The 27,647-nt window shown below is 37.2% G+C and overlaps 1 protein-coding gene across 1 annotated transcript in view; it reads left to right on the forward strand.

The window, feature by feature from the left end:
* The window catches only part of LOC149005082 (DNAJ heat shock N-terminal domain-containing protein), a 41,814-nt gene extending 14,498 nt beyond the window's left edge, over positions 1 to 27,316 (forward strand). The window contains exons 6-9 of the mRNA XM_089168131.1: positions 17,938 to 17,991; positions 18,615 to 18,653; positions 21,844 to 21,943; positions 26,868 to 27,316. Of these exons, the coding sequence (XP_089024257.1) occupies positions 17,938 to 17,991; positions 18,615 to 18,653; positions 21,844 to 21,943; positions 26,868 to 26,995 (321 nt within the window). The 3' untranslated portion in view covers positions 26,996 to 27,316. The remainder of the gene's footprint in view (positions 1 to 17,937; positions 17,992 to 18,614; positions 18,654 to 21,843; positions 21,944 to 26,867) is intronic.
* Positions 27,317 to 27,647: the final 331 nt, after the last annotated feature.

A 27,647-nucleotide genomic window follows, 5' to 3' on the forward strand; every position in this document is an offset into this window, starting at 1 on the left:
TGCCCTTTGGGTTTGCTCTCTGTATGGAAACCTTCATACACTCAAGGGCTGCATACAGGTGGGGCATATTGGATCCCCTAAAGGAGTCCACCATATGCAAAACCTTTATAATGGGCTCTAAGGTGTGCAACACCACAATCACATTTCTCCAAAACTCTTTAGATGATATTGCGCTCTATGCCTTATGCCTACTGTTTGTATTGAATTATCACAAACACATTAAGTCAGTAGATAGTAGATATACAAGATAGTCATAGTATAATAATTTGTAAAATGAAACAGTAGATAGTTATCTTACTTGTATCCAACTTAATCAAACCACTCTTTGGATGTAAACATGGATTTGAGGCCTAACTTCTTCACTTGCATACTGCTCAAGGTGCTGAAATTTGTTGCGAATCTCGTCGGATCAAGTCACACCAACTCACCTCTACATGATCTCCTTATTATGTTTACTTGTTTAGCCCTTTCCACTGTAGTCTGAACAATGTTGATTTTTCCAATGTCCTTTGGCATGAGGTCGATAGAATGAGCTGTGCAACATATCCAAAAAAGATGATAGTCTGGTGAACTCATCAACACCTTACCTGCCTTCTTAAAGTTAGAGCCATTGTTGGTGACAATTTGCACCACATACTTCTTCCGAAACCTCATCTATCACATCTTGGAGGAGACCAAGTATATATCTATGGTCTTTTATTTGACTAATAGGATCTACAGATCTCAAGAAAGTTCCTATCACAGTACACCATAAAGTTGATGGACTTTCTTATCAGACTGGTCCATCCATCAAACATGATGGTGCATCCATATGTATCCCATAAGGGTCTTATACTGTCTATATACTATCTATATACTGCTACAACTCCTCCTCTTCCTGAAGGAAGGTGGTCATCAATTCTTTAGGGGTGGGACCCTTATATCCAGGACCTGCATTGCAATAGTATCAATTATGTGCCTGTAGTATGGACCCTGTGCTGTGTTTGCTAGAATTGAACTCTATAGCATCCACTTTGACATTGCCCTTTTAACCTTCTTAGCTATACCTTTCCATGCACCAATTATTTTGGGTTGCTTGACCCCCTTCCTCCTAAAAACTTTAAGATCTTACTCTAGGATCGGGTCCCCATTGTGTAGATAATCAAATGGTGTCTATGATCTACTAAACATGCCAAATATACCACCCTCCCCCTAGATCCAGATGCTCCAGCCCTTGTAGGCCTAGAGGGATTAGCTCCTGAAGCCTTAGCTTGGCCCATCCTGCTCCTGATAGTGCATTTGCCTATTCTCTGCTATGGCCCACCTTAAGTCTCTCTCATCCTAATCTCTGCTCACATCAACAAGATCAACATCCTGATCAAAATCTGAATCATCTTTGTATATCGATAGTCCCTGGACTGCATCATCTAGTGCTTTGTTCACCCTCCTCTTATCCTCTTTCTTCTTCCCCTTCGCTTTCTTTAAATCCCTAAGTGTCTTCACCACATCTAGATGGGCCTTTGTGCCTGTGGTCACATCCTTCGAACTCTCGATGATGTGACCCTTAAATTTGCTGATGCCACCTGAGCTCAATCTCTTCCCACAGAAATTACATTGTGTTCTATTTTTATTTCCATCAATAGCCACCTGAGTTCAAACTCTCACTCTTATTGCCTGTCTCTGAGGCTCTCCCTACCCTATGCTATGGTTGTCCCTGTCCACCCTGTGAACTAGCTCCTCTTTGACTCCCACTAGCAGATATGATAATTCTTGCATTCAAAATGATTGCATAAGTCACTGAACAACAAATAATTTTCTCTACACAAAGAAACAATTATGTACCTAACTGGCAATTTTTCCTTTATTTTTTCATTATAAAATGATTTTTTACAAATTTTTGGTAGAAAATATGCTGCCCATAGCACCTGAAAAACACTTACATAGCTATTCCAAGCCCGGGTAAAGGAGGAGGGTTGGTGCGTTAGGTTGGCAGCCGGCACCGGAAAAAAAATCTAGCCAAACCTTTTTTTTCATGGATTCGACCTTATATGATAAAAGCTATGCTAGGGCGTTCCCCGACAAAAGAAGCGACGCGCTACACTATGGCCCGGGTGTAGTGATAAGTGGGCAAGGGTTAGCTAGGGCGTCCCCTCTAAGTGACGCGTCGCATTGGCGCCCGGATGCGGTGATAAGTAGGCAAGGGTTCCCGTGCCGTGGACGAGTGCGGGTAAAGAAGCTAGTCCATAAGCGTAGGATTAGATTGGCATTTTGGAACATAGGATCTTTAACTGGGAAGAGCTTAGAATTGATAGATGTTATGAGGACAAGAAGGATTAATGTAGCTTGCATCCAAGAGACTAGATGGAGGGGTAAAAAAGCCAAAGAGTTGGATGACTTTAAACTTTGGTATACTAGGGATAAAACAAATAAAAATGGAGTGGGTATAATAGTGGATAAAGATTTAAAAAATGATGTGGTGGATGTTAAAAGAGTGGGTGATAGGATTATTGCTATCAAGCTTGTAATGGAGAAAGAGTTCATAAATATAATTTGTGCATATGCACCTCAAGTAGGATTAGATGAAAGTCTAAAGCTAGAATTTTGGGAAAATATGGATGGATTAATGCAAGGAATTCGTCAAGGGGAAAAGATTATCATAGGAGGTGATTTAAATGGACATATTGGAAAAGCTCAAAGAGGATATGAGAATGTTCGTGGAGGATTTGGTTTTGGAGAAAGGAATGAGGAGGGGATTTCAATTTTGGATTTTGCTACTGCTTTTGATCTATCTATTATAAATACTTACTTCAAAAAGAGAGATGAACATTTAATTACTTTCAAAAGTGGACAGCATAGAAGCCAAATAGATTTCTTCCTAACTAGAAGGACTGATAGATTGTTGTGCAAGGATTGCAAGGTGATACCGGGGGAAAGCTTAACTGCACAACATAAACTTGTGGTCTTGGATATGTGCTTAATCCCAAGAACACATAAAAGGTCCAAGGTAAACTATCCTAGAATAAGATGGTTGAATTTGAAAGGTGAGTACTCTAAATCCTTCGTTAATGAAGTAGTCAAACAAGGAAAAGGGGATTTTAAAGGGGATACCAATGCAATGTGGAATGAGATGGCTATGTGTATTAAGAAGGTGGCTAAAGATGTTCTAGGTGAATTAAAAGGAAAGATCCATTTTTATAGAGAGACGTGGTGGTGGGATAGTGAGGTTCAAGCTGCCATTAGGAATAAAAAAGCTAGTTTTAAGACATGGCAAAGAACTAAGGATGTTGAGGATCTTCAAAGGTATAGGTTGGATAGAAATGAAGCTAAGAAAATTGCGGGAAAAGCAAGGGAAAGGAAGTATGAAGAGTTATACAATAAGTTGGGCACAAAGGAAGGGGAAAAATATATTTATAAGATAGCTAAGATGAGGGATAGGAAGAGTAGAGATCTTGACCATGTTAGATGTATTAAAAATGGAGATGGTAAAGTATTAGTTTGTGAGGAGGATATTAAGAAAAGATGGGAAACCTATTTCTCTAGTTTACTAAATGAGCATTCTTCAAGCTCTTATGTTTCGGACGATTACACTTTTCACCAAGGCACCAATGTCCGAACTTATATAAGTAGAATTTCGATGTCCGAAGTAAAAGAAGCTTTAAGGAGGATGAAACTCGGCAAGACACAAGGTCTTGATGAAATCCCAATTGAAGTATGGAAGAGCTTAGGAACCCATGGACTAGTTTGGTTGACTAAGTTGTTTAATAAGATTATGAGCACAGGGAAAATGCCAGATGATTGGAGGAGAAGTGTTGTGGTTCCAATTTACAAAAATAAAGGAGATATTCAAAGTTGTAATAACTATAGGGGCATTAAATTGATGAGCCATACAATGAAATTATGGGAGAGAATACTTGAAACACTTAACTACAATTACGGAGAACCAATTTGGGTTTATGCCGGGAAGATCTACAACGGAGGCTATTTACTTAATTAGGAGACTTATGGAAAGGTATAGAGAATGTAGGAAAAATCTTCATATGGTATTTATTGACCTAGAAAAAGCTTATGATAGAGTCCCTAAAGCGTTAATTTGGCAAGTACTAGAGAAAAGAAGTGTTGCAAGTAAATATATAGATATAGTTAAGGATATGTATGATGGTTTGGTGACTAGTGTTAGAACAGTGGGGGGACAAAGTAATGAATTCCCGATAACAGTTGGGCTACATCAAGGGTCAACTTTAAGCCCATATCTATTTGCATTAGTAATGGATGAATTAACCAAAGACATTCAAGATGAGGTCCCCCGGTGTATGCTTTTTGCGGATGATATTGTGTTGATTGATGAGACCCAAGTGGGGATTAATACCAAATTAAAATCATGGAGATTAGCTTTGGAATCAAAAGGCTTTAAACTTAGTAGATCGAAGACATAATATTTAGTTTGTAACTTTAGTCATGATCGGGCAGATGATGAGGTGGTGATACTTGACGATAAAGAGATTCCTCAGAGTGATTGCTTTAGGTACCTAGGTTCAATCATAAGTAAAAGAGGTGATTTAGAAGATGAGGTTTCCCAAAGGATTAAAATAGGGTGGATGAAGTGGAGAGGTGCGTCCGGGGTCTTATGTGATTGGCGTATTCCATTAAAGCTTAAAGGAAAATTTTATAGGACCGTTGTTCGACCAGCTATGATGTACGGTGCAGAGTGTTGGGCTGTTAAAAAGAATCATATAGATAAACTCAGTGTAGCAGAAATGAGGATGCTAAGATGGATGAGTGGCAAAACTAGGATGGATAAGATAAGAAACGATCATATTAGAGTTGGTCTAGGAGTTGCTCCCATAAGTGATAAGCTTAGAGAAAGTCGTTTGAGGTGGCACAACCACGTTCAACGGAGACCTATAAATGCTCCTGTACGGAGAAGTGATATAATCCATATTGAAGGAACTAGAAGAGCTAGGGGTAGACCTAAGATAACCTTAGGAGAAGTGGTGAGAAAGGATATGTATAGCTTAGGCCTTGTATCTAGCACGGCCTCGAACAGAACTGATTGGAGGGCAAGAATCCATGTAGCCGACCCCATTTAGTTGGAATAAGGCTTATTGTTTTTGTTGTTGTTGTTGTTGTATTTATATTTTTTATTAATATTTTAATAGTTTTTAAAAAATAAAATAACTATTATTGGGTAGAAAAATATTTCGACTCTGTGAGTCTGTAGATCGGCCCATGAAATTCCACATTTGTTTTTTCCATCACCATACAATAGATTTATCACATAAAAAGTAAGCATTTTCAGTGTAGAAAAATACAAATTTTTACGCCAAAAAATAAAAAAATAAATTACTTTGCGAAAAACAGAAATTGTGAGTTCATAGATCGGCTCACGGTGTTCAACATATTTTAATTTTATAACCATGCAACAACATTATGGCGTGCATTTTTACAAAAATTAGTTGGAGAACAATGGTTACCTGTGAAACGAAAAAACTCACAGATCTATGTGAAGTTCTAGTTGATCGATGCAAACAACGTGATAGCCGGCAAGAACGAAGCAAAATTTACTAGTAGAGGTCGAAGAGTGGAGCAAAGTGGGGGTAAGAATGCAAAAAAAGGTGAGAGAAGCTCTAGAGAAGAGAGAGAAAATGGCAAAAATCGAGTGAAAAATGGCCAAAAATTCGGCTGAAAGTCGCTTAAATATTGCCAACATTTGGCAATCCAATTTCGATTGCTTGTGTTGTGTCGGTACTTATCAACATGACGATATATCGCCGATTTTTCGTACGTTGCTGAAAACTAGGACCAAACAAGGCCTTAGCGAACATGTCAGCAAACTAATCAGCAGAACATACAAAGGGTGTCACAACAATTTTCTTCTTAACAACATTACGGACAAAATGGCAGTTCACCTTTATATGTTTTGTTCTTTCATGGAAAACATGATCACGGGCAATATAAGTGGTAACTTTATTATCGCAAAACATCTTCATGGGAGAGGAAATTGGAAACCACATCTCCTCCAGTAAAGAACGAAGCCACATCAACTCTGCAGTCATGTGAGCCATAGCTTTATACTTTGCTTCAATGCTAGAACGGGCAATAGTAGATTGCTTTTTACTTTTCTAAGTCACAAGGTTCCCTCCAAGAAATGCACAGTAACTTGTAGTAGACCGATGGTCAACTGTAGATCTTGCCCAATTTGCATTAAAGAAGGCAATCAAATCTAGACTTTGATTAGAACGATAAATAAGTCCCATACCAGGAGCACTCTTGAGTTATCGAAGCACTGCCATTGTTGCTTCCCAATGGGCTTTTTTGGGAGACTGTATAAATTGGCTCAGCATGCCTGTAGAATAAGGGAGATCAGGCCGTGTAATTGTGACATAGGTAAGTTTTCCAACAAGACCTCTATAAGGATGGACATCATCCAACATTTCACCATCATCTAGTCCAAATTGTAATTGAAGCATTCTAGTCTCTGTAAAAAAATCCAAAGCATAATTTCTCTGTGATAGGTTGATTCCCTTTTTGTTGTGGATTACCTCAATTCCAAGAAAGTATTATAAAGGTTGCCTAAGTCTTTAGTTTGGAACTATTTCTGTAATTGTGCTTTAACTACATTAATGCATCAACATCATTCCCTAAAAGAATTATATCATCAATGTACACAACAATAATAACTATACTGTGGCCTTAACCTCGTTTTAACAAAATAGAATGGTTAAACTAACACTAATCAAATCCATAAGAATCCATAATACTACTGAATTTCTCAAACCAAGCCCACAGAGACTGTTTGAGACCATAAATTGCTTTATGTAACTTGCAAACACAAGGTCAATCCTTCCCTTGAGCAACATACTTAAGAGGTTGCTCCATATAAACCTTCTCATAGAGGTCACCATGTAAAGTGAATTTTTGATATCCAGCTGAAGAAGAGGCCAGTCATGATTTACAGCTGAAGAGAATAGAACTCTAATATAGTTGAGCCTAAAAATAGGACAAAAAGTTTCAAAATAGTCAACACCATGAGTTTGAGTATAGCCTTTGGCTACTAGGTGAGCCTTGAGCCTTTCAGACATACCATCAAAGTGATACTTGACATTGTACATCCAACAACAATGTTTCAAATCCATCCTGGGGTGTAAATCTACTAGAGACCATGCATTACGAGATTGTAAAGCATCCATTTCCACATCCATAGCAGCCTTCCACCCAGGGATTTTAAGGGCCTTAAGGTAATGGCTTGGAATATAAGTGACTAAAAGAGAAACAACAAGATGATGAAAAAAGGAGGTAAATGAGAGACAGATACATAATTAGAAATAGGATAAATGACATTTGATTGTAGTGTACAAGTACATTTACCTTTTCAAAGTGTGATAGATAAGTCATTCAAAGTGAGAAGAGGGGCTCCACTAGAGGAGTCCGCTGGTGGGGAGGTGAAGGTGAAACTATAATGGGACCGGTATTGTCATGCATTGGAGGAGAAATATCAGTATCACTATGAGGAACTATACCATCCACAATACGATTTGGGCTGTGTTTTCACTGATAAACTTGTATAGGGGCATTATCTGTTGTCGGAACTAAAGATGGAATGGGAGGAGCATCATCTAGGACAAGATTGTTGGAAGAATGAGATGGACCCGATAGTATGGGGAATCCTCAAAGAAGGTCACACCAGCACTCAGAAACTGCTTACGATGAATAGGATCACAACATCGAAAACCTTTTTGAGTGTGTGAGTACCCAAAAAGATGCACTTAGTAGAGTAGGGAGAAAGCTTGTCAATAATGTGGTTTGCATTATGAAAAAGCTGACACAACCAAACACTTTAGGCGGCACAAAAAAAGGGTTCTCCATTAGGAAAATCAATTGAAGAGGAAGACTTGTCAGAAAGTAAAGTCGAGGGCATTTGGTTGATCAAATAACATGCAATCAAAACCCTTTCACACCAGTAACCTTTGGGCACATTCATATGAAGCAAGAGAGCTCATGCAACCTACAAGAGTTGACGATTCATGCACTTAGCCACTCCATTATGTTGAGGAGTATGAGTAACAACTAGTTTGATGAATCATGCTAAGAGAATTGCAAAAACCAAATACCACTTTGCACAAATTTTAAAGCATTATTAGATTGAAACACTTTAATAGGTAAAAAAAATTGAGTATTTATTTTATTTATAAAGCTTTTGAATATAGGTAAAAAAAAAAAAGAGTGATTCCCTAGAAGATACAACCACGCGAGACAAGAAAGTTGTCCACAAAAGTCTCAAGATAGCAAAAACCATGCCTCTTACTAGCTCTACAAGGACACCAAATATTAGAATGAACTAAGGAAAATAAGGACTCATTGGCCATTGCGATGGATAGAGTGAGGACAAGAGTTAGCAAGATGATGCTTCCTTAACTGACATGCCTCACAATTTAATTTAGATAAGGACTTGAAAGACAAAAATAAAAGTTGCACCTAGTTAAGGAAAGATGTCCGAGTCGACGGTGCCATTGAAACACAAAGATGCCATTATTAGAGAAAGCAACAATTAGAGCAGCGTAGTCTAGATAGTAAAGTCCCACCAATTGTCTTCTTCGTGTAAAGATCTTAACAAAAAATAAGAGATAAGGCGTATAGATTACAGAACAATTCAAGGGTTTAGTCAACTGGCTTACAAATAAGAAATTGAAAGGAAAGTGAGTAACATGCAAAACTGATGTTAGTATAAGGGAAGGTGTGGGAGAAACACATCTAGAACCTAAGATAGGTGTGGAAGTCTCATTAGCAATGACAAAAGAACTATTTGTAGTTGATTTAATGAATGAATTAACCAGGGATGATTTACTAGTCATATGAACAAAAGCCCCTAAATCGATGATCCAAGGGGTGGATATATAAGTAAGGTTAGGTTACCTACATAAGAAAGGGTTGTGATAAGCCCTTGTGTCACGAGTCTACACTCGTAAGCGTGGCAAGGGGATCCACGCAATCTAATCAAGAAAAGATCTCCAGATTCATATTGCATTCAGATTGGGAAGGAAATGGTTGTGAGATCTTGCGATTCAGATTGAGATCAGATTGCATTCAGATTGCCTTATAGGTTGAGATTTGGGGAGATTCTATGGAGGGATATTGTAGGCAAGTAATTACTATTAATAGGGGGAAGGTAGAGTAAGTTGGTATGCTTTTGAGTTATTAGGGAAATAAGGGAGAGGGCGATTGCTCTTGGGTAGCCGTAGGTATTCCTACTGCTGGTAGTAGGCTATGTTCTGTTTCAGCATTTAATCCAAGTTCATTATTTTTATTACTTCTTTGTGTCTTTCTTCCATTGTTGAGTCACTCCATTTGGGTACTTAACAGGTTGCATCAGAAGTACTAGTGGATGTGGAGGCAGCTGTTTCAATATTTTGTAAGCAACAAATTATTTGACTCGCATCATCTCGTAGAGTCTTAGAAGTTCCCCAGAGGAAGACCCAATAGCATTATCATTAGATGTCACTGTTTCCATACCACCATCAGATACAACATGATTGGCAAGTTGCTTGGCCCACTCTAGCCTCTTGTGCTTAGTCCAAAAAGTATCTACTGCATTCAGTTTTGCCACAATGGCTACATTGGCAAGTAGATTAGTTTGTTGGTTGACCATCATGAGTACCAGATGATCGACTAGCTCCCCTTGAACCATGAGCATGATGCCTACCACGAGTAGAAGTAAAAGTTGAACTTTCTCCTTTGGAACCATTGCCATGAGAGGTATCTTCAGATGATACGATTCCCTGGAGTCGGGAATAGGCATCATTGAGATTTGGAACGCGCTCACTAACTAAGAGAGATTCTTTGACTGCTTTTAGCTTAGGATTCAAACCAGCAAGAAACTTGGACACAAAAAATTTATTCCTTTAAGCTTGAAGCTTCTCAATATCAGTAGAAAGAGGCTAAAAAACATTTGACTCTTCCATCATGCCTTTAAAAGAATTATAGTAATCCTGGAGTGTTTTATCAGCCTGCTTAAACTTAAATAATTTCTCGTAATTGCTATAGATATGTGTCATATTCTTGTCTTGGGAATATGTTTCTTGCAAATCTTCCTATGTTCCTTGGATTTTTTGTGGAACATAACATTTGCAATTATTTTAGGTCTCATGGTATTCCACAACCAGTTCTCAATGATAGCATCTTCTTGGGCCAAACTTGTATAGGACTTGTCAGTCTCGACAGGGGGTCAGATTCAATAAATTTGAGTTTTCCTCTTGCAAGAATATAGACACGAATAGCTTATGACCATAATAAGTAGTTGGAACTAACTTTTAATTTAATGGATGTGATCTGTACATTCACACTATCTTCTAAAGGTCCTTAGATTCAGTAGTCGCACGGTGGACTCGCCAGTTATGCCCGACATGGGAAACTGAAATAGATCTTTAATGAAAATGCACCCGGTGTAATTAGTACTAGCACTGTAGTGGAAGTCATAATTAGAACATGAACAGCAGCCTAGAATCACAAAGAACAGCAGCCCAGAACTTGGAGAGCATATAACCAATGATTTTCTGCAGAATATATAGAATAGATGGGTAGATAGGGTAGTATAATTGAAGTCGATCCAAGCTCTGTGGTCTTGAGTACAAGCTGTAGATATAGAAAGATCAGATTGAGTGAAAAAACTGATCTAAACCATATTAGTTGCAGCAATGGGTGGCTATGCACGAAGACAGAAGAAACAGAACCTTTCTCAGAAGACCTTGATTTGACAAACACTGGTTTGACTACAAGAGCTCTGATACCATGTCAGAAATAGACTCTAAGAATCAAAACCAGATGCTAGAATGAAGAAGGAAAGCAAGGAAGAAGAAGGAGGAGAAGAAGAGGAGGAAGAAGAAGAAGAAGAAGAAGAAAAAGAAGAACCAGCAGGAATAGCATTACTCCCTGCAATCTGGATTGATTTCCCAGAGTCGCAGGCCTCTTTATTTATAGGGTGCAATCTTCAATTACAATCTACTAGGATAGGATATTCTGACCACCAGAAAAGGAAACAAATATTACAGAATATGACAGAATATTGTGTTCAAAATACAAACAAATATTGCAGAATATTTAGTTCAATATTTTGTTCACATAAAAATAGAAAACCTGAAAAAAGAATCTCCAGAGAATCCAGATCTCCAATCCAACTGTAGCTGTATCCGAATCTCATGCAAGTTTTTACAACCTTCAAATACAGCTATCCTAAAATTGATTTGCTTGATACCCAAGTAACAATAAGGAAAAGAAACAAATCTCCCCAAGTATTGTTTGCTATTCATGCTATATAAAAATAGAAAGTAATACCCTAATCTAATAAGTGGGAGCTAAGGGAATACGATAAAATCTAGGAGAATTGAATTGAATCCAATCCGTGGTGGATCTCAGATAATGTGGTTACCATTGAAGTGGTAAATCATGCAGATTTTAAGACTCCCCCTTAAGTTGTAGCATATATATCAAAGGCTCCAGCTTAAAATAACGTGATCATATATTAAAAGCTTGAATCTAGAACAAAAGTAGCAAGAGTAGAAACTGCTAAACACCAAGAGAACTTCAACCAGGAGATAATCGACAACATCTTAAAGAAACAACTTTTAATTCTTTCATGTCGAATGAATCACCCAATAATGGGAGCAATTTGTTGGTACTGAAGAAGAACAAAATCCATAAGTATAGTAGCATCGAAGGCACTATTCAAATAATTGCTAGTAGTAGGGGGGAATCTCCTCACGAATGGATGAAAGTTGTAGTTCCAATGTCCACACATAAGCTCTTGCAAGAAGGCAGGTAGTAGGTGAAAGTATGGGGTAGGTAAAAGGCGGTATTGGTTATTATGGACCAAGTAGATATGTAAAAAGCAATGTAAGTTATTGTGGTCCAAATAGGTAGATAAAAGGTAGTATGGGTTACTTCGGACCAAGTAAGTAGATAAAAGACATTATAGGTTATCATGGACCAAGTAGGTAGATAAAAGGTAGTAGGGGTTATTACTAACCAAGTAGGTAGGTGAAAGGAAATAATGGATTATTGCGGACCAGTAGATAGATAAAAGGTAGTATGGGTTATTCAGACTAAGTAGGTCGGTAAAGAACAGTATGGGTTCCTGTGGACCAAGTAGGTAGGTAAAAGGTAGTGTAGGTTACTGACGACCAAGTAAGTGGGTAAAGAGCTCCAATTTCCCCCTCAAGTGTAGTATTACATGTGGACAAAAAATAACAACCAATTACCAACATCTGAAAGTCTTTACTAAGGAATTGTTTGGGTAATTGAATGAAGCACATTACTTGAAACCAAATACAAGAACTTTAGTCATTATTATAGTAGAAAAATATGAACCTCCAACATAAACTCAAATGGGGAAATAAAAAAAGTACTACTTCTAACACAATAGCAACAAATCGTGTATCAGTAAGGGAAGCACCAACCAAGATTAAGGTAGTGAATGCATCAGAGGAAGAGTAGATAACCAGTAGTATATCCGAAAGATCCAAAATAACAACAAATTAAATCAGAGAAAGTTACTGAACTAGCAACAATGTTATAGTAGTAGTAAGACAAGGTCTTATTTATTTGGTGATATAAGACATCAAGTCATCTACATAATAGTAGTGCTTATTGGTCAAAATCAGCTATGAGTAATGACAATCAGAACTTTTTTCCAAAAGAATAACACAGTTGAAGTCGATTCAGTAGATAGAGTAATTGTACCATTCCGTAATTTTTTTCTTTCAATTAGACTGTTTAAATAATTAATGATGCTTGGACCCCTAAGTGGGCCCCGTGTAAGAGATGAGAATGGTCCCATAAGCCCACAAGGTAGGCCCTTTGATTTCTTAATTTTTGGTAATACCCATTGATTAGTTAATTAATAATACCATATATGTGTACAATATTATATGATTTTAAGCTTGAGGTGGCACTTTCCCAAAGTAAAATACTAACCTTCTAAATCTGGAGGTGGAGGAGAAAGAGAGAAAATGAAATTATGTGAGAAGTCCTTATTTTAGTGAAATTAATAAAATATAGAGTTTTTTACGTGTGGGTCCTCTTTGTAGAGCATAAACTTATGTTGGGTCCCCTTAATGTAATAAATTACATCTGGGTCCCATAACAACTAACACTGTCTCCCACCGTTAAGTTTTTTTTTTTCAAATTTCAAACCTAAAATGACCAAAATGCCCCTTAGGTTGTTTAATGATCAAACTGACCCCACTTACATGTCTTATTTTTATTCTTATACCATCAATGTTAGTACCCAAAGAACTTTTTTTTTTGGGGTAGAAAACCCTAAGAAGAACTTGAAGCATCTTAGTTTTAAGTTCGAACAAGGTTTGGATTTGATTAATGGGCTTCAGAGTTGGATGATTGATTGGGACACAACTCACAAGCATACACCACCAAAAAAAGAAAAAAGGCAAGACAAGTATTTGGTTGCTGTTGGAAATTGGGTAGAGAGAGGTACATTGATGAGCTAGCGACCAAATGTGAGTGGTGTATGGTGGAGGTTGAGACTACCATGCCAAGAGAGGGAAAGATGGGGGAGGGGTTTGTCTCATATGAAACTGAAACTTCGACACCTCAAAATCCTTCTCAAGTCAAGATATCATATCCATCATGTGCATCTTTCTTTCATCCCCCCTTTTTCCCACCTTCCTAAATGAAATAGACTTCTACCTCGTACATATTATGATTTGTTTTGTGACTTTCCCCTTAATTGCTTAGATCCATCTTCTTATTGATTCTATATCTTCTTTCTTCTCCTTGACAAACATTTCGACTCGTCAACCTGAATTGAATTCTTAACTTTCATCAAGAAAGAAAGAAAAATGAAAATTCTTATTGTAGATCGTTGGAAATGCTTTGACGGTTTGCCATGCTTTCTTTTCTTCTGGGAAAAACTCTCTCTGTTTTGTATTGAACACCATCAATTGGACATGGACGCTTGCCCAATTGCTAACCTAGATTTAAATTTGACACAAACAGTTTGGTGATTCATTCCGACCAGCTGATCTAACAACTTTGCTTGGATTGCTTTTTGTCACTGAGATCTTGATCTCCCAAAAAGTTTGAAGGTCCAAATGTGTTGTGTATGCTTATGAGTTGCATCAATCACTTTGAAACCCATTAATCAAACTCAAACCTTGTTCAAACGTAAAACTAAGAGGCTTAAAGTTCTTGGTTGGGTATAAGGATTGATGGTATAAGAATGAAAATAGGATATGTAGGTGAGGTCATTTTAGTCATTAAACAACATAAGGGGTATTTTGGTCCTTTTAGGTTTGAAATTTGAAAAAACTTAATGATGGAAGACGATGTTAGCTGCTATGGGACCCAAACGTAATTTATTGCACTAAGGAGACCAAACATTAGTTTATGCTCTACTAAGAGGACCCACGCGTAAAAAACTCTAAAATATATAATAATCGGCAGTGGGGGTGTTTGGTAAAAAAGCCTATGGTTGAGATTAACAAGAGAAGACAGAGAAGAGAGAGACAAAAGATAGGCGTGGTGTTAATGTTTTATTAAATAAAGATTTATAAAATGTTAATATATGCAATTTGATGGCCTATTACTACCAACCATAAATAGGACTGGTATTTTGTGGCAAAGGAGAATTGTGCTCTTTAAGTAGCGAAAGAGATAAGAGGAATAGAGAAACCTTTGCGTTTCAAGGATAGAGAAGACAAGAGAGAAAAGAGGAGAAAGAAAAGAGGGAGAAAAGAGTAAGATAAGAAAAAGAAGAGAGAAGGAGAGAGAAAGAGAAAATTTCATTTGATTCCCTGCCAATACCTTGAGTAATCGAAAATCATTTGGTTTCAGAGAAAGGATTTGGTCAAGGGAAGACAGGTGAGTATTATGACCAACTCATGTTATGGTCGCTTGCAAGATTATATACATTTCGGTTACACAATATTATTTGTGGGATTCTGTATTTGATTATTATGTACTGATTGATTTGCGTACTATGCGCCTCATTGATTCGTATACTATGCCCCTAATTGATTCACATACTATGCCCTTGATTGATTTACATAGTATGCGCTTGGTTTATTCACATGCTATACCCCTGATTAATTTGCATACTATGCCTTTGATTGATTCGCACACTGTGTGCCCAATTGATTTGCATACTATGCCCTTGATTGATTCGTATACTATGTGTCCAATTGATTTTTCATACTATGCACAAGATTGATCTGCATACTTTGTGCATGATTGCATACTAGTATGTGTTTTAGGATTTGGCTATAATTTGGTAGTTCAAGGGATTTATTTATGCATTTATTTTTATTCTTGCATTTTAAATGATTAAATGTAAAGGTTAATTGCAAGACTAAAACGGAATAAAAGACATAGTGCTGACGAGCACAACCCTTGTGGCCAAGTAAAGTGGAAAGACCAAGTTTGTGCCAATGATGGTATTCTACGAGGTGTACATAGCCTTGTACCTAGAGAATGAAACCACTTGGGTGGTAAGAGACAGATACCACTTCGGTGGTAAAGAGAAAGAGGCCACTTCGATGGGAAGAGAAATGTGCATCCTCTGGAGTTGCCTAGGCTTAAGACTATTAATGCCAAAGAAACAGAGATGAAAATATGTGAAAGAACTTGAAAAAAAGGTATGTTGAACATATTTTCTATATATGTATTTTTTGCAAAGAGTTTTGTTGCAAATATTTTTCATAAAGGAAATGCTTTATTTTGGCATATGTGAGAACTTTGATTTTCATGTTATGTCATGATTGTGGCATGGTTGTGTTATAATATTCATTAGGCTAGTTAGCTTATTCCCCCCCCCCCCCTCCTTACTGTGTACAGACAGGCGAACTCAGACAAGGGTAAGGATATTACAATCTAAGAAAATGATTGAAAGCTCAAGCTCCTGTTAGAGTTCAGTAGTTTAGCTTATCTCAGTCCAAGGGTTATATTTATACTTTTGAGGTTTTGTACAAGATAATAGAAATATCCTATTAGATGGTATTGTAATATTGAAGACTGTGACTTTGTATAACTATATTGTGATAGTTGTCATCAGATAATCTGCAGTTGTACTTGCCCTCTCTTTAGCATAAATGTTTCCGCTGTAGTGATAATGGTCTCCATTATTTCCAAGATGAGAGATAAAAAAAGGAAGTAACTGCCATGTCTCCCAATAGGGTTTAGGTATCATGGGCTCCACTTGGTCCTAGTAAATGGGGGCGTGATATAAGTCTTGTATTAATTGAAACCAGTAATAGAAAGTGATTGGAAGGCAGTACAACATCCACCGAAATTTTTCAGAGCAGAAAGCTTCAATAAAACAGGGGCAGCAGTAGTATATCTTGCAATAGAATCCAGGATGGCACCAACAGATTTTTTTTTTCTTTCAAGAACATAAAGGCTCGATGAAGCAGGGGCAGCAGCAATCTGGGCAATGGCAGTAGTAGTACTTACAAAATAACTAGAAACTACAGCAGAATTGGAAGAGAAAACCCAACAGGTTAGGGAATACCTCAACCATAATGCAGTAACAATTGCAGAAAATTTCAGGTTACCAGGGAAAACAACAGTCTACGGTCTTTGGCAGTGCAGATCAGAATTCATCATGTAAATTCACCAATCTTCATCAAAACCCTAGTTCTCCTTCTCATATGAACTAGGATATTACCACAAATAAGGAAACCTTGAAACAATTCTCAAACTGGTAATGTTTGTAATTTTAGAATTGGATTTGTACTCACTGCTCTGATACCATGTAACAAAATTAAAATTATAGTAATTAGAAATAATAGAGAGCTGAAGGAAGACAAAAGAAGTGGTGGAGAAGGAGGGAATGTAGAGTTGTGCAAGATACAGTTCTCCCCCTCAGCAGTGTATTTATTATTAAAAAGTTTCCATATTAGAGATATCTTCAAAATAGCCCCAAATTTGCCTACAAGATCTTCAAATACCTTCAAATATTACTATCCTAAAATAGACTTTTTTGATACCCAAGCTACGATAAGGAAAAGAAACAAATCTCCCTAAGCTTTGCTTGCTAGTCAAGCTACATAAAAATAGAAAGAGTAGAAAATAGTGAGTAATACCCTAATTTAGTCACTAGAAGCTAAGGAAATAAAATAAAATCTAGGCAGACTCAAATCTAATCCAATCTGTGGTGGAGCCCCCATAATGTGGATTCCACTGAAGTGTTAAATCATGCATAAACACTGGGCACAAGTGATTTGTATCTTCCAGCTAGAGGGGAGAGTAAAGATGTGTATGTTATACTGCAGGTGTATGCTTGTCAAACCTTGTGGTAGTCTATTTTAGTTGATCTTTGTTCATGCTAATTAGTCTTCTACATCAAGCATTGAAGGGCATTCTTGTCCTTGTGGTATTTTAATCTGTTTACCCTAATATAATTTGCTGAGAGGACTTCTACATGTATGGGCTGTTCTTTCTTTTCTCGCTCACGTATTCCTCTCTTTTGATCTACGTTGCTAATTCTGGTTTTCTATTTCTGGTATTGTTTCTAACACTTCCTGGTTTATGCTGTCAATTCTTGATCCGCTCCCATTAAGCTATTATACCGCAGAAGATGACTTGAGTGTTGGCCTTAAAAAGAAGTGAATTAGTTTTCATTGGATTCCATGCTTATAAAGACCAATGTTGCGAGTTTGAGATTTGTATCTCAAGTTTTTTAATGAATGTGCATGCACCATTTAAGGAAACCTAGTTATTAATTTATCAACTGCACCTCTTTTTCTTTTGCTTGGACCAGAGAGGGGAGGTACTATTTTGCGTGTAGTGTACCATTTCATGTCTAAAACCTTGCTACAATGCTTTTTACTGGTCTAAGTTGCACAGGAACATTTTGCTCTTTGGTTCTGTTCAAGTGGAAGGAACAACTATTTATTCTACTATGTCCTTTTAATAGTATGACTTAAAAATTACGATGTTGGTTTAATGTGACAGGTTGCTATAATGCTTTCGGGAATGGGAGGTGGTTCATTGGATGTTTTCAGAATGGTGAAGCAATCATGTTTCTTGATTTTCATATCTAGATGTTGTTTGCGTTTTATTCATGTGTTTAAAAGAATGTTCTGTTAAAAAGTTAACACTGATGAGAAAAGAAGGTAGGACTTTTAACAGTGGGGAAGATGGTTTCTCCGAACAGCCAAAATGCTTACAACATCGGCAATCTGAACTTACTATACAAGGAAAAGCAACTTCTGTCAGCAGAAAACAGTGACCATGGCTGAGAATTACTGTGGACTGGAAATATGTTAAAAAAAAAAAAAACCAACACTTTTCTCCACTTACAGAAATGGCACCAAAATATCAATGACTGATCCTTCTGTAAAATACAGATAGACACAACACAAAAGGAGGACTGTTTAGCATTCATAGTCATTTGCAGTTGTCTAGATAAGCCATCACGTCTTAGTTGGGGTTGGATAATTTTGATTCTTTTTTTTTGGGGGGTCAAGGATAAATTTGATTCTTTAACTCAAGCAGAAAATGGAGTACAAGACAGGATGATTTAAGTAACACATAGCATATTATTGTCTTGTACTTCATTGTCTGGATAAAATATTTTCTGCTTTTGGCATTGACTTTCTTTTTCTCTGACACCTTTAATAATGTTGCAGGCAAGCACTAGGTGGGAGAAGCGACAGTCTAAAGTCTTGGTAAGTATTCTCATTTTAGGCTTCAGATTTATTTTGACCAAGCAATATTAAGATTAGAAGCATTCTTGGCTCTGTTTTTCTCATGGGTGCTGCAGTACGCAAAGAAAAATAGTTTTTTAATATTTCATAATCTACACTCCACATTATTCTTATTTTCAAGCATTTTATTATAAATCCTTCTCAACATTCTTTCGCATCAATTAGACTTATTAATGATGCACAATCAGGATTTTAGTTTTTGTCCATTTCCTTTGTATGGTGAGTTGTGCAAACTCTGTTATCAGACTTCCATATATTATAAATTTGACTTATTTGTCATTTCTGCAGCTTAGTTTTCTATAATCCCACTTGCATCCCTAGTATGAAATTTCATGAGATTTCAGTGAAATGATCTCGCAAAATTTCAACGAAATCTTGCCATTTCAGTACTCAGTGGAACGAAACCATGACCTTACCTGCACCCAGCGACAGCCCTAGAAGCTATCACCTCCCTTTGCGAAGCCTCTAAGATTGTCGATCAGCCATTCCAGGCCTTCCGTCAGCCAGCCACAGCCTCTTGGGTCATCGCCTCCTCTTGCAAGGGTCCGAGAGCTGTCGCAGCCTTGCTGCAAGCCCCTTAAGACCCTTTGATTCCCTTCCTCTTATCTCTTTCACCTTCTAAAGATTCCATACTTAGAAACCAAAATAAAAAAAAGACTTCTACTTGACTCCCACCCTACTAAAGGACTCTCACATAACGCATCCTAGGATGATTCAAATTACATAACAAGAGTAGGATTAGAATCCTTGTAGGAAGTGGAGTGCAAGTAAGGAGTTTGCTATCTAACTAGGACTCCCAACTTGATTGGGACTCTTCCATAACTAATCAGAGACTAACTCTAATTAAAAAATAAAAGTAGATATGGACTCCTAATAGTACTATGAATTTATGGGGTCCATTAGGACCCCAAAAGAGAGGAAAAAATCACCAATTTACCCCTGTTCAGATTCGGCCATTCTGGACGGCCACATGAAAGAAGGGCAGGGTCCTCCCGGGTTACGTCACAAAGGACATGGGAAAAAAATGCAAAAAATTGTGGCCACTTTGTCTCCACCAAGAATTTGGGATTGAATAGGGTCAAACTTTTTACTAAGGCCACAGAAACACTGTAACGGCTTGTTGTACCTGCTGATTCTGCATCTCAATTACATTAGAAGTAATTGGTAAAATAGTATTTAACTTCTCATATATTCTTTTAAATCAGCAAGATGGCGGGTCCAAGGATGACCCTTCAGATCAACCCCATAAAACTCTTGTGATAACACATAGATGCGAGAAAGATTATTGCTTCCAAAATACAGAAATTTTGAGTACTCTAATTCCTGAGAATCAACATGGGTAATTGAATTGACAATGTTTCTTTCTGTTGAGTTTTTACACCTGTCATAAAATTCGAGCATCAACTGCCTCCCATGATTTACTGTCTTTAGGAGTGGTTTGTGATAGATGATTTTGTTGCCCATGCCTAGTTAATTCTGATTTAATAATTTTCTTTCCATTGATGAAAGTTTGTAGCCCTTTCCGATTTCCATTGAGTTATACAACAAGAAGCTGAAGACACCACTTCACTTACTGTAGTCTTGGCCTCATTTAATTTGGTTTTTGCCTCAGCCATAAGAGATAATCACATATTAATATGGTTCAATCTAGCAGTCGTTAAAGAACAACTCTAAGAATATTGATAGAGGAGCAACTAATTCGAAAGAAAAATAAACGTCGATCTGAGAGGTTAATATTATGATGATAAACTTATGTAGTTTTTGTCCTTAAAAATAATCTATTCGATCGTCAACAATAATGTTCACAAACTCAGAACCAAAAGATGCAAAAAACCGTAGGCAGGAAACTTGTATCAATTTGCTCTAGATTAAGTTTTCAGAAATATAACCAATGCTAACCTCCCCCAAAGGACAAGAAGCTATATCTTCAAATAACCGAAGAGGAGGCCTAGTTTCTCATTGTAGTTTATGAGGCAGCCTCAAAAGATCTGCCAAATAGTGGCATAGGTGCTGCTTCCCCTAGTCAAAATATTATAGACCTTCAAAATTGCTTGGATAAGTTTTCAATGGAAACCGAATGAGGAGGCCTAGTTTTTTCATTGTGGTTTATGAACCAGCCTCAAATAATTTGCCGCGAAGCAACATAAGGTGCTGCTTCCCCTAACTGAAAATAGACTAGACCTTTAAAATTGCTTGGATAAGTCTTCAATGGAATATTGAGTATTGACTAGACGCAAAACCAGGCTTAGGATTTAGAGGAAATCTTATAACCACAGCTTTGATTTCATGTTAAGAAAATAAGAAAAACAGAGACAAGAAGAATGAAGATGCTAACCAGCCGAAGAGGCTTCCCATTAACTTGTGAAAGCCTCAAACATCAGGAATTTATTTATAGGTATCAGCATACAAGAGTTCTAATCAAAGAAGGAAGAAATTCCTCTGTAAGAAACCCCCTTAAAGCTCTAAGCGAGGCACTAATCCCAAGACTCTTTTCCCCCTTCAAACACATATATACCAACAACTTAGAAATGCTGAATATTATCAAGGTGTTTTCATGGTACAACTGCTTCACAGATTTAAAAGGTAGAACAGAGCACATGGTAGATCTTCATTGTACAAGTTATGGATTTAAATGCAAGGAAGTTAATATGGTGTATACATGGTGCAAATGCATGTATCATATTCCCATTTTAGTATTAGTTGCATTTCCCAGAAAAGATGCTTTGAATCATTCAACTTTTATTTGTATCGGTAGATTTGGCAATGCTCCTCCATGAGTGGTAAGTTAATTTTCGTATTTCATTGTCCCTGTTAAGCAAATTTAGTTTCCTTAATTCTTTTCTTCTTCTTTTTTCTTTCTTTCTTTCTTTTTAAATTTTTTTTTGGGTGTTGAAAGATTGTGAATGAACTGATTTTGTAAATCATAGCATTAGATACCTTTGCATAGGATACTGGTCTTTTTCTACTTTATTTATTTCGATTGCCTCAGCTGCTTATAATGTAATTGCAATCTGTGGGACCTCATATTATTATTTCTTAACTCTTATATGCATGTGCACGCATAAGCATATTGTTGAGCTAGAGAGAGATGGACCATGCTAGCATACCTCTGTCCATGTGATTGATTCAAGTATTCTTACTTTTGGTGCAGGAGAAAGCTAAACAAAGGATGATGTACCAGAAAGATTCGGGTAAACGTGGATCATACTGGAGTGACCTTACGGGAAAACCCAAAGATTATAAAAATACAGGTATTATGGGGGGGAAAAAAAGGAAATAGTAGTAACAATAGTGATAATTGTTAGGGAAATGATGAATATGAGATTATGATGTAATACTATAGGGGAGCCCCCTATCGTGGTTTGGTTGTTGCTTTAGGTCTACTTATTAGTGTCATAATCTAAGTGAGTTTTCTTGCTACATCATAATATCTCATATCCCTAACAATAATGATAATAATATGGAAGGGGACCTGCATTGGTTAAATGCTACAGAAGCCCTTGATCAGATGTCTGTGTGATGCAGTTGGTAGGTGCAAGGAGCTATTTGGGCTCTAAGTCACATAATTTGCAATTTGGCCCGACAGCCAATGTGCCTACTTATTATCATGGGATTCATGCTGCTTATATTTTTTCCGTTAACTTGTTTCTATGACACACGGTACTACTATTATGTAGATCATAAGGATGACATGCTTAACAATCTGTTAAAGGTCCGTCCAGGAAACACCTATTTAAGCTGTATGCAAAACAACTTTATATGGTTCAGTGACCTTGAGTTTTTGGGCCCATTAGTATTATTTAGTGCGTTATAGGTTCCCAACCATTAGATGGGAGCAGGGAATTTCTTGTACGTCTCAGCAAGTCAGCATGGTCTAGGTATTTTTGTTCTATTTAGTGTAATGCTTCCATTGTAAATAATAGGGCGAGAGAAAAAGAAAAAAAAAGGGGAGGAGAGAAAAAAAAAAGTGGAGGGGGAACAATGAGTATTTATGAAACTGTGTGACCTTGGACTTGGAATCTTCTGCATAATGTTGGTGCTCCCACTTTATTAGCTATATTATGACATAAAAAACAGTATAGGGTAATACCAAAATTAGGAACTATCTAAAACTTACATGATAGTAGAACAGTGAATACTATTTTGTGACTTCTTCTCAAGCTGGAGCATAGATTTTGATCATGGACAACTTGTTACTAATATAATTCATTGTAGCACTTCCTAAAGACTTTGTAGACATATCTAGAAGTTGTTCTCCTGTATGAACATGACTAAGAGAAATTAATCTATGTTGTAGCTTTTCTTGAACGAAGTGACTATCTTCTTTAATATTTGTTCTTTGAAACAACGAATTTGAGGCAACATGAATCGCATGCTAGTTATCGTGCCATAAATGCATAGTAGATGCACTTTTACATAGTTGACTCCTTTCTCACCACATCACCTCACATGCGACATGTGCCATAGTTTTGTACTCTTAATTCTTCAGTGGTTCAAGCCACAATTGTCCGTTTCTTGCTTTTCCATGACACCAAGTTCCCTCCAAGAAATGTTTAGTAACCTATGGTCGATCTTTTATTGTTGTAATTTTGGGTATAAGGGTAGAATGTCCCTAGGGTATTATGTTGTAATATCCCACATTGGGTATTTTTACTTTTCTTGTATCCATTTATTAATATAAATAAAGGGTGATTGTGTCTCTCGATACCGCAGAAGTTTGAGAAGCATCTTGCTCTAAACCTAATTGTATGTAGTGAAGGAGGCTCCAGCTATATGTGATCATGACTCCCCCTCTTCTTAGATGAACTCCGTCCAGCTTAATAGGGTCAATTATATGTGGTGGTCTTGATATGTTACACTTGTGGTTGGTTCTCACAGTCTTGCCAATCATCTTCATAGCACTTACATGAAACCTAAAACTCTTGGTCCAACTTAAGAAAAATAGGAAATTGATGAATGTCTCATGATGGTTATTTCCTCTGGCAGGGTCAATAATCCTTCAAATTCCTTCATCATATTAGTTAAGCATCAATTTGTAGACCTATGTCTGAAGGAGGCCTAGGAATCAATTGGGATTATAAATTTTGACATTATAGGCCTCCTCAAATTGATTAGGAAGATCACTTCCAAGCAAAACTCCATGTGGATTGATTGGGTCTACTCCTGATTACTTGAGTTGGATCAGAATTGCTTTGCTCTCCTCCACACCTTTATGGTATGGTGTAAACTCCTCAACTTTTGATATTTGACCTTATGGGCTACTTCTTACGTCATTATAGATGGGACTAGCATCTCTGTGCTGGACCTTTGGCACCCTTAAGGTAGGGGTGCAAGTTTTCCCCTGGTGGCCCTGAAACTCTCTTATGGCCCTGAGGGTGGGTCAAGGCTAAAACATTCCGACCTTGATTAGAGCCAAGGGGAGGCCTAGGATTAGTGTTTGTCCCACCCGGCCCTGACCCATCCCTAATTTTGGCCCTAATTATAACCTTATTTTTTGTGGTACATGCAACAATATAGATTTATAAATTGTTTTATTGTTTAATGACTAGGAAACAATATGGAGTTTTGAGTTGTTTTATATGTTTAGGCATTTTATTCAGTTTGCTGAGATTTTTTTATTTTAATTTTTTATATAAGATTTAATGGCATTTTAGAAGTTTTGTTGCTTCTCTATATTTTTTATATATCAAATGGTTCAAATTTAACATGTTAGATTAAGATTTTTTTTTATTTTTTATTGTTCATATAATTAAGATGTTATTGATATCAAATTTATCAAGGATATAGATGGTAAACAAAGATTGGAAGTTATGTCGTTTCTTTACTTTTTTATACTAAACAATTTAGATTTTATATAGGTAAGTTATAGAAGTTCTATTTTTCTATTATACGTCTAGTTAAGATTTTGTTTTATTTTTTTTGGGGGTTCATACATCTAGTTAAGATAATACCATACCTTCTACCAACAAATATAATATCCTACTAGATTTAATAATAATAGCTTGGAAGTTTTTCTTTTTTTAATTCTTTTTATTTTTTATTCTAAATTTGGGAAGTTTCATTATTGGGCATCTCATTTCAATTCAATTAAGATATTTTTTTATATTAGAGTTGCTAGTCTAGGGCTAGGGATAGGGACATGACTAGGGCAAGGGCAACCTGTCCGGTCCCGGTCCCATCACGGACAATCAAGGCGGGACAAGGACATGCTTGGCCTGTCAAGACTTAGGGTTAGGGGACAAGGATCTTTGGCCCTAATTCAGGGTCAAGGTTTAGAAGGCTTATCTATTGGTATTTAGGGCTGGGATTGGGTTTGAAAAAGCCCAGCCCAGCCTGACCTTGTTGCAGCCAGGTAACCTGTTTTTTCTTCTTTTTTTTTTTGGTGAAAACCTATTTTATCTCATAGGTCTTAGAGGAGTCTATTCTTTTAGTATCCCCAAAGTTACTCCTCTTTTCCTATTCCTCTCCAATTGCAATTGGTCTCCCCCTGTATCCTCTTCTTAACCCCTCATCTAGACTTCTTTCCCCTCCTCCCTATTCCCTTTCCCCACTATGACAAATTAGTTTGGATTTCTCCCCAGGCAAGCACCTTCTCTACCTCTTCTGCTTAGAACATCACGGACTCCCTTGGGCCCACCCCATCTGGTTACTAGCCTGCATTCCTTGCCAATCTTTCACCCCTTAAGAGAGCTCTCCAATTGCCTCCCCAGCCAAGTCTTATTCCTAGACACATCCAAGTTTCTTCCACCTGCATCGTCTACCTGTAGAGACATGGAATACTCTTACCATTGCTTCTTTTCTTGCCCCTTCTCCCTCTGTTGTTGCCCCCTTGCTCTCACCTCAATCTGGCTGCGATGTGATTGTCCCAGTCCATTCGTGAGTGTAGCTGGTTTTCGTCCATTGTTTGTGATACCATTGGCAAGATCATCATCAGGGCAATGATCTCTCATATTTGGTTGGAAAACAACCTTCGTAGATGGGACCATGAAATCTCAATCATCCAATCAGATTTGCAAGCCACCTTTAGGGTGTCAATCCAAAATCCTTTTGCTTCCTATGAAACTTAAAATGAATGCCCCAAGGAACAGGCTCCTTCTTGTTACCCAGGGCTTAGACTCCTCTCTTTGGACTGTCTAGGCTCCCCCACCCCCCCGGTTCGCCTCTTCTTCTTTTCTTTTTCTCCTGACCTGGGCTGTTTATATGTATTTTTATTCACCCCAAAAAAAAAAAAAAGAATGATAAAAGCAGAGAAAGAAGAATGATGTGAATCAGTGTGTGACCCTTGGAGTATTCATAGTTTTGGAGCTTCTACTTCATTAACTATACATAATGACATAAGAAACACCATAGGGTGATATCAAATAAAAAGATACCAAAACTACCTGAGATACCATAACATTAAAATGGTAAAACTATTTGTCAAAAGGATATCACATTCATAGCACCTGCATTTTTTTATGTTTTTATCGGTTAGATAGTCACTGCATTTGTAGTTAAGTAATACTTGTAGAAGTCACCATTTGTTTTCCAAAATTATGTGATCCTCCTAGCTTAATTCCATAGATTATTACATTTTCTTGGTATGGTTAACAATAGTTGATTTTCCGTTACATGAAAGTAATAGCTCACTTCATTTTTGGAAATCCTTTCCAAAAGCCAATGGTCACAACTGACACGATCTGCTGACATAGGTTTTAATTTTGTGATATTACAAACTTCTATTATGATCAAGAGTGTAATTTTCAAAAATTACATTCAAGTTCTGGATCCTTTGGCCTTTAATGGTTGTGGGAAACATGACTCGTTGCCGATGGATGAAGAGTATAAATCATCTGATAAAGAATGGTGTATACTAATCGTAGCTGATATGCATTTTGTGCTAAAAAATTAGTTCAAGTATGATACTCTAATGCAATAGTGGACTTTGTGGCAGAAATTAGCATGCATTGAAATATAGTTATTTTGTTTGTTACGGAATTCCACTTTATTACAGAATTGGCTGATTCAGAACATTTCTTCAGGAATGCCCTCATTATGTCTCTCTCTCTCTCTCTCTCTCTCTCTCTCTCTCTCTCTCTCTCTCTAAGACACACACACTCTCTGCACGTTACATGGGAAGTGCTTTCCACTCTTATGGTATAGAATCTTAAATAGGCGTGGTTTGGTTATTGGCAGAGGAAACTGCGAAAGAAAGAGCAAAGAGAGCTGCTGCTGCAGCTCGAAGATGGAGGGAGTACTCAAGGAAGGGTGCTGATAGGCCTCCCACATTCAAACTTCCAGAGGCAATTTCTAACAAAGAATGACCCAGATATTCCAAGTTCATGTAATTAATCATGTAAAGATAATTGATGGAATCTTTCTTCCTGTAATTTATGTAAAATTGATGCTCAATTCTAGAAATTCTCATATCAGCTAAATGCATTGAGGAATGAAAGAAGAAGTAACATACAAAAATGAGGGAGTGTGAGAAGCAGTATCCATGCTTTGAAAGTATATAATTTGTATATTTTCATATTGTTGCATTGGATGAGCTCTATATTCTTTTATTTGGTAAGAATGCTTGATTCATCTAGAAGGGCAGGAAACTGCTCGGCCCATAAATTGAGATGACTTAATGGAGGCATCTTCATGTGATAGAGGCTCTCAAAATGCTGAAGTCTACATGTGTTCTTCCTGCCCAACAGGGACAGACACCTCTGTACTCTCCATTCCGACCTCTCTATAATTGATAACTTTCCTTTAGTTTGTGGTTCTTCCTTTTTCATTGTAGGATTGCAGCATTTGTGCATTCTCTAGCAATCTCCCGTGTCGTGGATAATCTATCAAGCATTCCCAGTACGAGGGCTTCGTTATCTGCGGCTCAGTTTTGGCATACAATCATTGGATTTTTTGCTCGTCTCACCCAGAAAAACCTTATATGTGAGGATACAATCTGCCGTTTCTGCAGTTGGATTT

Source organism: Hakea prostrata, chromosome 9, assembly GCF_041222555.1.
Source record: "Hakea prostrata isolate BN-2017 chromosome 9, UWA_Hpros_2, whole genome shotgun sequence".
NCBI classification, from domain to species: Eukaryota; Viridiplantae; Streptophyta; class Magnoliopsida; order Proteales; family Proteaceae; genus Hakea; species Hakea prostrata.